The 13629-nt window shown below is 44.9% G+C and overlaps 1 protein-coding gene across 1 annotated transcript in view; it reads left to right on the top strand.

Annotated features, from left to right (window-relative positions):
• AATF (apoptosis antagonizing transcription factor) overlaps positions 1 to 13629 on the top strand; it is a 114196-nt gene that overhangs the window by 62481 nt on the left and 38086 nt on the right. Inside the window, exon 9 of the mRNA XM_087883453.1 lies at positions 13233 to 13300. Within this exon, the coding sequence (XP_087739579.1) occupies positions 13233 to 13300 (68 nt within the window). The remainder of the gene's footprint in view (positions 1 to 13232; positions 13301 to 13629) is intronic.

The following is a 13629-nucleotide window of genomic DNA, read 5'->3' as shown; positions in this document are numbered from 1 at the left end:
AGTTGCTTCTCTTCTTGATTAGTTTCCACCCATTGCTTCTTGTCCTGCCCTCAGGTGCTTTGGAGAATAGCTTGACTCCCTCTTCTTTGTGGCAACCCCTGAGATATTGGAGGACTGCTATCATGTCTCCCCTAGTCCTTCTTTTCATCAAACTAGACATAAGAGATAAACTAGACATAGCCATAAACTAGAATGAGGCATGCCATTCAGAATAATTGTGGCTGGTTGCTGGTTAACGCTGGCGTGTCACCCAAAACGTCGCGGTGTCTCCCCTTCGACAAGTGTGTCACAGGTTTGCCATCACTGCCTTAAAGGAGATCGTGTCAATCAATAAACAGACAGGCAATCGATTGCTGGGATACAAGAGCCGGTGAAGTTTCGCAGTGTTGGGACTTTGAATCGTATTGTGCCCTCTGCCCCCAACACACTTTTAATTTGCTGTTCCCTGGCTTCAGACTTGAGACGTGTCACAGCTGTGTGATCCCTCCTCCAGGGAGCAGGGGTGCCAAGGTTAATCCAAATTAAAGCGAAGAACGATCTGAATCGAAACACCTTCAGTTCCCAGGAGTTGCCACCTGCTTGCTTAGGGATTTCTGACATAGGTTTTGGGCACGCAGGTCGAGAGCATCGACTAAAACAAGAGCTCTTCCAGTCTGAAGTTTGGGGGTGTTGGTTGTTTTTTTTTTAACCCCCTTCTTTAGGAAGCGGCTTGGTGCTTGCCTGCTCAGCGCTCCGACGGTGTGTCTGCCGTCTCTGTCAAACAGAGAAAGGAGGAAACGTCCCAGATGCCAACATCTGGCAGCTGAACGTGAAGCAGGCTTGACTTTGGGATGCCCTGCTATCTTTAAATACGGAGCTGTGGTGGCTTCCGTCATTTACCTGGATCTAGCAGCGGGTTGGTGACAGCTTAGCAGCTCCTCGTACATCACAGGTAGACATCTGCTCAGCAAAGAGGCAGCTGTACTTTTGATACTCCTGCTTCTCCCTCCCTCCCAGGATGGATAAAAATCAATGATTTTTTAAAAAAAAAATCAAAAAAATCAGATTTTTTGATTTAAATCGGATTTTTTTGATTTTTATCAAATTTATTTTAATAAAAAACTTTTGGGGTAAAAATCTATCGTAAGATAGTTTTCTATTTAAGATACATAAATAATTTAGTTTATTCAGCATGAAATGGAGCTTACTCATGTAGCATGAGGCTGTATATTCTGCAACACTGGGACTATCGGTGAGTCAACAGCGGGTCGAAGGAGTAGCAGAGATGACAGTTGCTCTTTAAAAATTAGGATTTAAATCGAGTTGATTTAAATCAAGCCTTTTTACTAGTGATTTAAATCTTGATTTAAATTGTGATTTAAATCAACTCGATTTAAATCAAATCCACCCTCCTCCCTCCCTCCCTCTCTCTCTCTCTCTCTTTCTCTCTCTCTCTTTCCTTCCTCTTCCCCAGATGGATTCTTGGAAGAGACAGTCAGTAAAAATTGCCTCTTTGTATTGACTGTGTAATTGTGGAGATCGGGGACACCACACACACACCCCTCTTTGATGGACAGCGGTGCAGTACCCATTTTTTTTCTGACCGGGTTAATTTTCTTCCACCGCTAAGCAGGATTTGGCAGACAGATTGGAGCTCAAATCTTAGGTATTGATAAGTAGCAAAAGTGGGGGGGGGGAGTGTTTCCTCTCTCCTCCCAATGAAACGGACTTCATGTAAACCGTTTATTTGCCAGAGGAGGAAAACAGAGTGGAGAAAGGCTTTGGGAGGCAAGAGAGAGGGGATGGGGGCCCTAGTTTAATCCTCCCTCCCCCTAAGCACATACTGATTTGCAATTATTTATTTTATTGATTAGATTTTTTAAAAAAGTAAGATAGCAAACGTACATAGTACTCCTCCCTCCTTCTATATTCCCCCACAACAACAATCCTGTGAGGTGAACTGGCCTGAAAGAGAGTGACTGGCCCAAAATCACCCGTCCGGCTGTCATTCGTAAAGCAGTACTAGAATTCACAGTCTCCTGGTGATTGGCCCAAAGTAACCCAGCTGGACTAATCCATCCTTGGGTTAGGGTCAACTTTTTAGAGCCTTATTTCATTTTGGGACCGAGGTTTTTTTTTTTCCTGCAAGTTTGATTTCTTCGTTAAGTTACGTATATATTATGCTTGTTGGGGATTTGATTTACCCCTTCTTGCTTGTTTCCCTGTTAAAAAATGGAGCCCCCAATATCACGTCCCTGGATTTATAGGCTTTTATTTTATGCTCAGATGCCAGAAACTTTATTGGAGGAGAACCAGCCCATGCAAACTATTTTGGAGGTCTTCTATTGTATTTCCCCGAAAATAAGATCCTGTCTTAAATTTTTTTGAACCCCGAAATAAGCACTTGGCCTTATTTTCAGGGAGGTCTTATTATTTTGGGGTGCATAGAGGAAACCAGAGGAAATGGCAGGGACCGGCTGTGCGTGCATTTAAATATTTTTGGGGAGGGCTTATTTTCAGGGGAGGGCTTATTTTAGTGCATGTGCTCAAAAGCCCGATTGGGCTTATTATCAGGGGATGTCTTATTTTAGGGGAAATAGGGTAATTTCTAGCCTAGTGCCTTAACCACTGGACTAAACTCTCTGCACTATAGAAATGGGTCTTTGAAGTCACCAGGAGCCAAATCTGTTTCGAGAGAAACGTGACACATGCCTTTATGTTTACATCTAATTAAACCTGATTTGATAACAACTTTGGAAGGTCCTTGGCTTCCCTGTTTCTGTGGCTTCTGAATTTTTTTGCTATAATTGGAACCCTTGCTCAAGGATGAAAAAAAAAAGCACATGACACTGAAGCAGCATTGAACATCTTGTATCATGAAAAATTTCCTCCATTTTCTGTCTCCGTTCATTTTTATCAATATAGCCTTTTTTTAAAAAAAAGTCTCAACATTTTGAGTAGAGCTCAACTTGTGTCAATTTTCATGGTCATGTCAATGTCGATTCCTGGGCAGTCTGAAGAATTTACCGTATTTTTCGGAGTATAAGACGCACCTTTTTCCCCCAAAAAGGGGGGTGGGTGGGAAATCTGGATGCGTCTTATACTCCAAATGCAGCCCCGCCCAGCTTCTCAAACGGGGGTTTCAGAGGCTGAAAGAAGCATCAGAAATGAAGCTTCAGAAAAAAAGCCTCCAAACAAAGCTTCAGGAAAAAAACTTTTTTTCTGAAGCTCTGTTTTGGAGGCTTTCAGAGGCAGGAAAGAAGTTTTTTTCTGAAATGGAGTTTCAGAAGTTTCAGAGGCAGAAAAAAAAGCAAGGCACAGAGCTCACAACCAAGGAACCTGTTGCTAAAATTCACCTCTGGGAACAGCTGATTGGGAGTATTCCGGGAGGCCGATCCATCTACCAATCAGCTTTTTTCTTATTTTCCTCCCCAAAAACTAAGGTGCGTCTTATACTCCGAAAAATACGGTATTTATTTATTTAGAAAATTTATATAGCCGCTTCCTCGTTCACAATGACTCCAGGCGGCTTACAAATAATTAAAACACATTATAGAAAAATAACAAACAATAACTACTCACCCACCCATCTCTGTGGCAACAACACACAGTCAATTTTCTGGGCATTTTTGATGGATTTCCCAGCTGAACCTTCAGTCTCAGGATCACTTTGTGGTCTCCCATTCAGGTATTAAAATGGTTCTATTTGGCTTAGCTATTTGAGCTTGGTCAAAAATGGCAACAATATGCTTCCTGACCACCACTGACCTAATATATACATGTCCCAAAATCTACCTATGACTTGATGTCATCTTTCATTCAAGGGTAGAAAAACCAGGGAAGTTAAAATTGTTGAATTTCTACAAAATGTTAAAAATGCTAATGGTGAATCTTGTGTCAGGGTTCCAAGTAACATACCTGTAGCAAACAAAACTCTGAGGCAAGTATATTCCTTAAAGAATAAGTTTATTGGCTATGTCATATTGACACAGGCTGATGAAAACTGACTGAATATTCCCGCGGTTTTCACCTAATTAAAAGTAAAAGTAAAAGTTGTCCCTTTCTCAAAATAATCACTCATACAGTCCAATCAGGATACTGTCCGGTTGACTCCAGTCCCCTCCTCCTGAGTGCCTGCAGGAATGTCCTTGGTTCTCACAGAAAGCATTTTGTTTTGGCTACAACACCCCAGCTATCTCTATTCCCCCCTCCCTAGCCCTCTTCTCCGGTATGTCAGTGCTGAAGTCCCCAAATGGCCTCAGTCAGGCGAGCTTCAGAGCTGATGTCTCGATCTGCTTCTGCCTACCCTTGCCGCAGGAACTTTTGTGTGATCATAGCTAGCTGTTGTGGTCTGCCAGCAGCCTGCGGAGCTGGCAGCGGAGTCGGACAGTGAGGAGGCTGAGGAAGAACATGGGCCAGTCCTGGAGTCTAGGGAAGGCCCAGATGAGGGCTCTGCGTCGGAGGCAGAGATGGGGCCAGGGCCATTGGAGAGTGATGTGCGGACTCCGGAGCCTCCAGAGGCTGACAGCAGAGAGGCAGAGGAACAGGAGGAGCCTGTTCCTAGTGCACGCATGAGAAGAGCTGCCAGAAGGCAAGAGCAACTAAAGCAAAAAAGACGACTTGGGAGTAAGGCCAGGAGATGATTGGCCCCTGCCATAAGGCTTAAAAGACCAGCAACGGCTCTTGGGCTCTTTGTCGGAAAACAACGTTGATAGATTTGTTTCTTGTCTTGCTGCATTTATTTCTTGTCGGCGTCTTCTGCTCCTGAACTTTTGCCAAAAAAAGCCTTTGGCAGGTTGCCTAATTAGACCAAGGTTGGTGATAAGGCTGAAGAATTGTGTTATAAAGAATTTGTTTCAAATTAGTTTGGACTATGCTGAGAATGAGTTAATTCTCAGCTGTTCTAATAAAGTCTGTTTGTTTAGAACTGTTTGTGTCTGATAATACCTACTTGGGCCTGGGTCACAACACTAGCAACCGATTCCTGGCGATAACGTCGCAACCATTTGTGTGTGTGTGTGTGTGTGTGTTTTTATATTTGTGAATCGATTTGGGTTTCTCTCCAGTCGTGACTCGTGGGCGTGTGGAAAATGTTGAATGAATTTTAAGTCTGAAAGCAGCAAATGTTCTATTACCCGCATATGAAATTTATTTATTTATTTATTTATTGGTTCGATTTATATGCCGCCCTTTCTCCGGAGACTCAGGGCAGCTTACAATGCGTTAAGCAATAGCCTTCATACTTTTGTATATACCTGCTTAGTAGGGCTTTTTGGGCCCCCCCAAACGGTGTTCTTTTTTATACAAAGTCAGCTTATTGCCCCCACAATCCGGGTCCTCATTTCTGGATCGGAAGTGTCCGATCTTGCATTTTCAAGGAGCGGTGAACAAAAACCCAGCCGGCGACTGCCAGGCGATGTTAGTAAAAGATGGAGAGAAATCTGCTTGTATCTCTCTCCCACCCCCCCACCCCCTCCACACATCCACCCACCCCCCCACCCCCTCCACACATCCACCCACCCCCTGGCTTTCTTTCCTTCTGACAAGCCGGTTTACCTTAATTAAACTGGTGAGTGATTAATATGGACAGTTGATCTTGTGGCTCTCATTAGGCGGGCGTTTAGGATTTTTTTTTTTTTTTTTTTGCAGAAATTGGCAACGCCTGCAGCCATCGCGTAGGTTAATGGCAAGGCAGGAATATTATCATCGGCGTGCATCTCCAGAATGGCTGAGTAGATGGTTAATAGCACGTTTTAAAGCTTCGTTTGGGGGGGGGGGTGTCTCTTTTAATAGTCTATGAAGAAAACGGTACCTTGTCAACCGCTTTGGGCAGTTAACAAGCAAGAACCGCGACCCATCAACAGCGGGAGGCGATTCCCTTCCCCCACAAGGTTGTTGCTGAACTAGAAATACATCTCCCCCAGCGGGGCGGTGGGGTGGGGGGGAGAGAGAGCAGCCTTCCCGTCGTCTCTGTAAAGTTGGGATTAAAGAAGAAACTCCGCTGGCTTGTGCCATCCAACATCCTGTAGTGACCGGCTACAGGTACTCCTCCATTTAACGACCGTGAAGCCTTGGTTTTGTCAAATGGGCCTGGGAAATCTAGGGGTGGGATGGAGCTCATCAAGTGGCTGATTATCCGGGGTGGGTGGGGAGGGGTGATTGGGGTTTTTTGGGGGGGGATGGGGGGGGTTATATTGGGTTTTAACTGTCCAGAATCCCTGGGAGAGAGTGGGCGGCCATATAAATTTTCCAGATCGATGGATGGATGGATAAAGCACTATTAGAATAACAGAGTTGGAAAGGACCTTGGAGGTCTTCTAGTCCAACCCCCTGCCCAGGCAGGAAACCCTACACCACTTCAGACAAATGGTTATCCAACATCATCTTAAAAATTTCCAGTGTTGGAGCATCCACAACTTCTGGAGGCAAGTTGTCCCACTGATTAATTGTTCTCACTGTCAGGAAATTTCTCCTTAGTTCTAGGTTGCTTCTCTCCTTGATTAGTTTCCACCCATTACTTCTTGTCCTACCCTCAGGTGCTTTGGAGAATAGCTTGATTCCCTCCTCTTTGTGGCAGCCCCTGAGATATTGGAAGACTGCTATCATGTCTCCATAATCCTTCTTTTCATTAAACTAGACATACCCAGTTCCTGCAACCGTTCTTCATATGTTTTAGCCTCCAGTCTCCTAATCATCTTTGTTGCTCTTCTCTGCACTCTTTCTAGAGTCTCAACATCTTTTTTACATTGTGAAATGATAAATGATAGATATATGATGGATGGAGAGAGAGGGGGGGGAGAGGGAGGAAGAGACATAGATACAGAAAGAGGGAGATGGATGCATGGTTGGATAGATAGATAGATAGATAGATAGATAGATAGATAGATAGATAGATAGATAGATAGATAGATAGATATGGAATGGATAAATAGATAGGTAGGTAGATAGATATAGATGGAATAGATAAATAGGGAGAGAGAGAGAGAGACAGATTTGTTTAGTGACTGTTTGAAGTTACAATGGCACTGACAAAAGTGACTTATGACCATTTTTCACACTTAACACCCATTGCAGCGATTAAAATCCAGGCGCTTGTCAACTACCGATAGTCCTTGACTTAGAACAGATCATTGAGTGACCATTCAAAGTTATAACAACAATGAAAAAAGTGACTTATAACTGTTTTTCCACAGTTAAGACCTTTGCAGCACCCCCATGATCATGTGATCGAAGTTCAAATGCTTGGCAAACTGTTTCACATTTATGACCGTTTCTGTGTCCCAAGGTCACGTCATCGCCTTTTGCGACCTTCTGACAAGCCAAGCCCTGTACCGTTTCAGACAAAGATGACTCATGCAAGTGAGCCAAGCTGCCTGGTTCACAGAAAAAGTCAAATGGTGCCCATTTTGCAGGAACCTAGGAGACGAGAAGCCAATTGGATTTAGCAGTCACTTTTCCCAGGCATTTTTTTTTTGTTTTTTTGTTTTTACTATTATTTATTTTTTTAATGCTGTGTGGGTGTGATTTCCTTATATTTGTCATCCCTAACGGAATATGCGTGGGCCTGGCTACATTTCTTTTTTTTTTTACACTGTTTTGGCTAATAAATTCCAGTCGGAGTTGCTGAGGCCCTATGAAATATTACAACTTCAGGAGGAGGACAGGGGATATTCGTTCTTCTTCCTGTTTTTTTTTTTTTAGACACCGTACTAGAATGAAAAAAAGAGAGGACCAGTTCTTTCAGTAAATTAGTTTATCATTTATCCTGTATTTCGAAGCCCTTGCTTGGCTCTGGAATCCATCTGGGGAGGGGAGAGGGGAAAGCTGGCTGGCTGGGAGGCCGTGAACCAAAAGGCAGAAAATCTAATTATATTTTTCAAAAAATGGAATGCTACAAGATTGTATGTGTGTGTGTGCGACTATGTGCAAGCAATCTATTTTTTTCCTGTGGGTAACTTCCCTTCCATGCTGGTACATTTAATGTTATATTATTACAGGTAGCTTTCGACTTATGACTGATCACTTAGTGACCATTTGATATTACAACAGACTCTCCCAAAACTGGATCATAAACTGGATTTATGATCCAGTTCTGAAGTTACAACATCTCCCTTCCATGGTCATATGACTACATCAGGTGTCGGCAACTCGCGGCTCTGGAGCCACATGCAGCTCTTTCGTCCCCCTGCTGTGGCTCCCTGTCGGCTGAACCCACCACTGGCTGGCTCCGCCCCTCACCCTCCCCTCCCAGTCACTCCTTGCATGTGCTCACCGGAACCCGGAAGAGCAGCTGGCGACAGCGCACGTGCCCACAGAGAGGGGTCTGTGGGCCATAGGTTTACCATCACGGTTCTATATAGATAACTCTATTGATCATTCTCCAGGAACCTATTTAAAATTTGATGAATAAATATAAATAAATTATGATGGGGTGAGATGGGCCAAGAGAGAAGTAATAGTTTTGCTCCCTGTCTGATAACTGTAATTCAATGTTGTGACCTAGGCTCACTTAGTCATTACAGGACACAATCTCAAAAAATACTATTTTATTATAACAGCTGAGAATTACTTCATTCCCAGCTTAGTCCAAATTCTAAATTCTAAAACAAGTCCTTCAGAAAAAGTCCTTCGGCATATCACAAAGCTTTATCTTCTTTGGCACCCTGCCAAAGGCCTTTCTTGGCAAAGCCCCATGAAGTTCAGAAACAAGAGACGCCGACTGGAAAACAGGTTTAGCAACGTTGCTTTCCTATAAAGAGCCCAAGAGCCTTTGCTGCTCTTTTAAGCCTTATGGGAGGGGCCAATCATCTCCTGGCCTTACTCCTGAGTCGTCCTTTTTGCTTTAGCTGTTCTTGCCTTCTGGCAGCTCTGCGCATGCGTTCACTAGGAACAGGCTCCTCCTGTTCCTCTGCCTCTCTGCTGTCCAACTCTGGAGGCTCCGGAGTCCGCACATCACTCCCAGATGGCCCTGGCCCCATCTCTGCCTCCGACGCAGAGCCCTTGTCCGGGCCTTCCCCAGATTCCAGGATTGGCCCATGTCCTCCCCAGCCTCCTCACTGTCTGACTCCGCTGCCAGCTCCACAGGCTGCTGGCGGACCACAACATTCAAATCTTAGTAAACTTTCTCAACCTTGGAAACTTTAAGATGCATGGACTTCAATTTCCCAGAATTCCCCAGCCAAGCATGGACTCCCTAGTCGTGCACTTTAATTCCCAGAATTCACCAACTTGCACAGAGTACCCAGCCAGCACAATTTCAACTCCCAGAATTCCCAGGCAACATGGATTCCCCAGCCAGCGTGGACGTCAACTTCCAGAATTCCCTAGCCAGTATGGCTAGTTAGGGAATTCTGGCAGTTGAAGTCCATACATCTTAAAAGTTGCTAAGATTGGGGGGGGGGGGAAACTAGTCTGGCATCTCTACCCATTAATGTTTGCTGAACAAATATTATACATTAATAAAGCAAAACCATAAAACTCTTCCTCTTTAAGTTCTCTGTTTATTTTTCTCTTTAAAGAAAAATAAATATAGCCAGCCATTTTAAAAGCATCCCATGATGGTTATTCAGTTTATTTTACCACCAAATTATTATGACTGTAGCAATTATATTCAGGGCTCTTAAGTGCAAAGGGACAACAATTTTGTTCGCAAAGGCTAGGAAGAGAAACCTGGAAACCCAACCAGCTTCCTCCCTCCATGCCGGCTCTCTGATTGATTCTTCCACCTCTTCCTGGCACACAATTTATCACTCTATCTCCTCCACTTCATCACAGCCACTCTTGGCAGCTAAATACAAGGTCCAAACCCACCCATACGCAGTTGGGTAACACAGCAAACCGATGTAAGGACAGCTGAGCTCTATAAACAGCAGCCCTGGAGGGCTCGGCTGAAAAGCATGGCAAAGTTGGCAGCCGATATTGTAAGGCAGGGGGTCTCCAATCTTGGCAACTTTATCAGACTTGTCGGTTGCCAAGCGGCTGAATTTTGATCGCGTCACCATTTATTTTTTTATTTATTTTATTTTTATTTATTTTTATATGCCGCCCTTCTCCGGAGACTCAGGGCGGCTTACAATGCGTTAAGCAATAGCCTTCATACTTTTGTATATTTTCTACAAAGTCAGCTTATTGCCCCCACAAACCGGGTCCTCATTTTACCCACCTTAGAAAGGATGGAAGGCTGAGTCGACCTTGAGCCTGGTGAGAATTGAACTCGCAGTAATTGCAGGCAGCTGGATGTTAAATGCTGCCTTAGTAGGAGGCATTAGCCTCCTACGCCACTCCTACGGGACGTTGCAACAGTCGTAAGTGCAAAAGATGGTCATAAGTCACTAAGTCAGCGCCATTGTGACTTTGAACAGTCAACAAATGAACTGTTATAAGTGGAGGACTACCTACACTTGACAGGGCAAAGCACCGGTCTACAAACAAGAGAACAAACCTCACTCCTTTTTAGCCCTGATGATGTTACCTAGTTCGGTCATGAAACGTCTGCAAGAAAACAACCAAGCTCATAAGAGCACCATGGACCCCACAGTTCAACCCCGAGCTACAATTATGATCTCCTACCCATTCACTGACTCAGCTGATCTGCTTCTGCTAATCCAGGATCCCCCCCCCCACCCCATCCTCTCGCTCGGGAATTTAATGCGTGTTAACTTATTTCACCCCCACCGGGGCAGAGATGGATGCTTTGCCAAACCTTTCTCCCTGTGTTTCCTGCCTGACCTTTCAAAGGGACCTGAGCTGATATAGACGGGGCGGATTAAACTAATCATAAAATGATGAAGGGAACGCCGCAACGCTCATTGATTTGCCTGAAATTAACTGTAGTACAATACGTCTTCCTAATGGCGTTCTGTGTTGCATTCCCAAGTGGATTCCGCTTTCCTCATTTTTTTTTCCCCTCCCGCTTTCTGTCACACCAAAGATTTCCCCACTCGCCTAAGATTCCTTTCAGGGTATCTGTGACCAGGGCTGAAAGCTACTGGAGATGACAGAATAAAGAATAATAAGAGTTGGAAGGGACCTTGGAGGTCTTCTAGTCCAACCCCCTGCTCAAGAGGGAGACCCTATATCAGGGGTGGGGAACCATGGGTCCTTTTATGAATTGTGGACTTCAACTCCCAGAATTCCTGAGTCCAGTTGCCTCTTGAAAAAGCACCTTTGGGACAACCATGACCTGGATGATGGAGACTCTCCATAGAATCTCTGGAACAGAACAGAATAACAGAGTTGGAAGGGACCTTGGAGGTCTTCTAGTCTAACCCCCTGCTCAGGCAGGAAACCCTATACCATTTTAGACAAATGGTTGTCCAATCTCTTAAAAGCTTCCAGTGCTGGAGCATCCACCACTTCTGGAGGCAAGTTGTCCCACTGGTTAATTGTCCTCACTGTCAGGAAATTTCTCTTTAATTCCAGGTTGCTTCTCTCCTTGATTAGTTTCCGTCCATTGTCTCTTGATTTGATGTGCTTTGGAAAATAGGTTGACTTCCTCTTCTTTGTGAGAACTCCTTTAGGGCTTCAAGGCTTGTCTTGGATAAGCTTGTACGGTGTTTCCACAGTATAGCTTAGTTTCTCATCTCCTATGAGATGAGATCCCATGTTTGTTCAATACCTTGGCAGGGAATGAAGAAGGCAAGCTGGTTCTTATATCCGACATGCTTTTGACAGAACCTCCAGAATAAAGAATAAGCTCAGTGTAGAGTATCTATGACCATGTCCGAAAGCTACCGGAGATGACAGAATAATGGAGTTGGAAGGGACTTTTGAGGTCTTTTAGTCTAACCCCCTTCTCAAGCGGGAGATCCTATACCAGTGATGGCTAACCTTTTTGCCATTGCGTGTCAAAAGTGGGGGGAGCAGGGGGGGTCGCGTGCATGCGTGCTCACCCCCATAATTCAATGGATCCCGACCCCTCCCCCCGGCGCTCTCCTCGCTTTTGGCACATGATGGCCTGGTAGGCCCGTTTTCCGCCCTCCCCAGACTCCTGAGGCTTTTTTGGAGCCTATGGAGGCCCCCCAGAGGCCGGAAACAGCCTGTTTCCTGACTTTTGGTGGGACCAGAAATTAGTTGGTTGGCGCGCGCATGCGTGTTGGAACTGAGCTAGGGCAACGCTCACATGCCCACAGATATGGCTCCGCGTGCCACCTGTGACACACGTGCCATAGGTTCGCCATCACGGTCCTATACCATTTTGGTCAAATATCTGTCCAATCTCTTCTTAAAAGCCTCCGGTGTTGGAGCACACACAACTTCTGGAGACAAGTCGTTCCACTGGTTAATTGTTCTAACAGTCAGGAAATTTTTCCTGAGTTCCAAGTTGGTTTCTAGCGACTAGGGAATCCTGGGAGTTGAATTCCACAAGTCTTAACGTTGCCAAGGTTGGAGACCCTTGAAGACTTGTATCTTACTGAGCCGTTTGCAAAATGTCTCTTCAGCTAAATAGACTACATCGTTTTAGTTGTTATTCTTTTTGAAAGGTGACAAACCGGCTGAGGAAATGCCAGGCTGAGTTTTACAAACCCTGGCTTGCAATATAATCAAGAACGATACAGTTGCAAGTCATGATCGTAAAGGGGATCACCCCAATGACCAACCCAATTTTGTGAGCTTTTTTTTTGTGTGTGTCTGTGTGTGTGGCAGTTGTTAAGTGAACACCGTGGTTGTTAAATTAATCCATTATTTGCTATGGTTTTGTTTATGTGCGGAGGGGGTGTGCTGTACAGAGTTGGTATTCAGTCGGTTTGGACTACTTCACCCGAACCGGTAGCAGAAATTGTGGGTGGGCCTGCTCTATGCCATCCTATTTAGGCACGTTTTTGAGGCTGGCCGCATGCACAGAAGGCCGGGTGCACGAAGCATGTGTGTGCGGGGCGAACTGGTAGTAACCTAATGTGAAACCCACGGCTGGTGCTGTCTGATTTTCGGAACCAGGTCGTAAATATATGACAGAGATCCAAATCCCCCTAATTTAGCTACATCAGAAGATAACAATACAGATTTGCTAGTAAGAGTCAAGCAATGGAATATAAGCTAGTTGTTTTCCTAAACCGAGAAGCTATAACTCAGAACAATTCTCTCTAGAATGTAGAAGGAAAAATCAGGAGAACAGCTCTTGGAAAGCATAGCTCCTAGCTTCAGAAGCCGTGATGCAAACCATCATCATGATTCTTATCTGCCCATTCAAAAGGCTTCCAGCTTTGTCTCGATCTGCTCTTTCTCAACGTCATTTCCCTTTTTCTTGCTTCCAGCTGCTCCGGGAACTTATTGAACGCAAAACCACTTCCTTGGATCCAAACGATCAAGTGGCGATGGGCAGGTAAGTGCTTCGATATCATAGGCCAGGGGTCAGCAACCTTAAACACTCAAAAGAGCCACAAAGGTCCTAACCGGAAGCCCCCCGTTCAATTCTGGAGCCAACCAGAGGTCCGGTTCCCCCACCATAGAGTCTCCTCCTAGCATGGAGTCCTTTTTCCTCTGCTGACTGGAAGTCCGGGTCCCCCACCATAGACTCTCCTCCTAGGACGGCATCCTTTTTCCTTTTGCCGACTGGTGACAGGGAGCCACAGCAGAGGGTTGAAAGAGCCACATGCGGCTCCAGAGCCGTGGGTTGCTGACCCCTGTCATAGGCCTTTAACAAGAGATAGA

The sequence above is a fragment of the Pantherophis guttatus genome, chromosome 1 (assembly GCF_059756535.1).
Source record: "Pantherophis guttatus breed Tessera chromosome 1, ASM5975653v1, whole genome shotgun sequence".
In the NCBI taxonomy this organism is placed as follows: domain Eukaryota; kingdom Metazoa; phylum Chordata; class Lepidosauria; order Squamata; family Colubridae; genus Pantherophis; species Pantherophis guttatus.
This window is presented reverse-complemented; position numbering and strand designations above follow the sequence as displayed.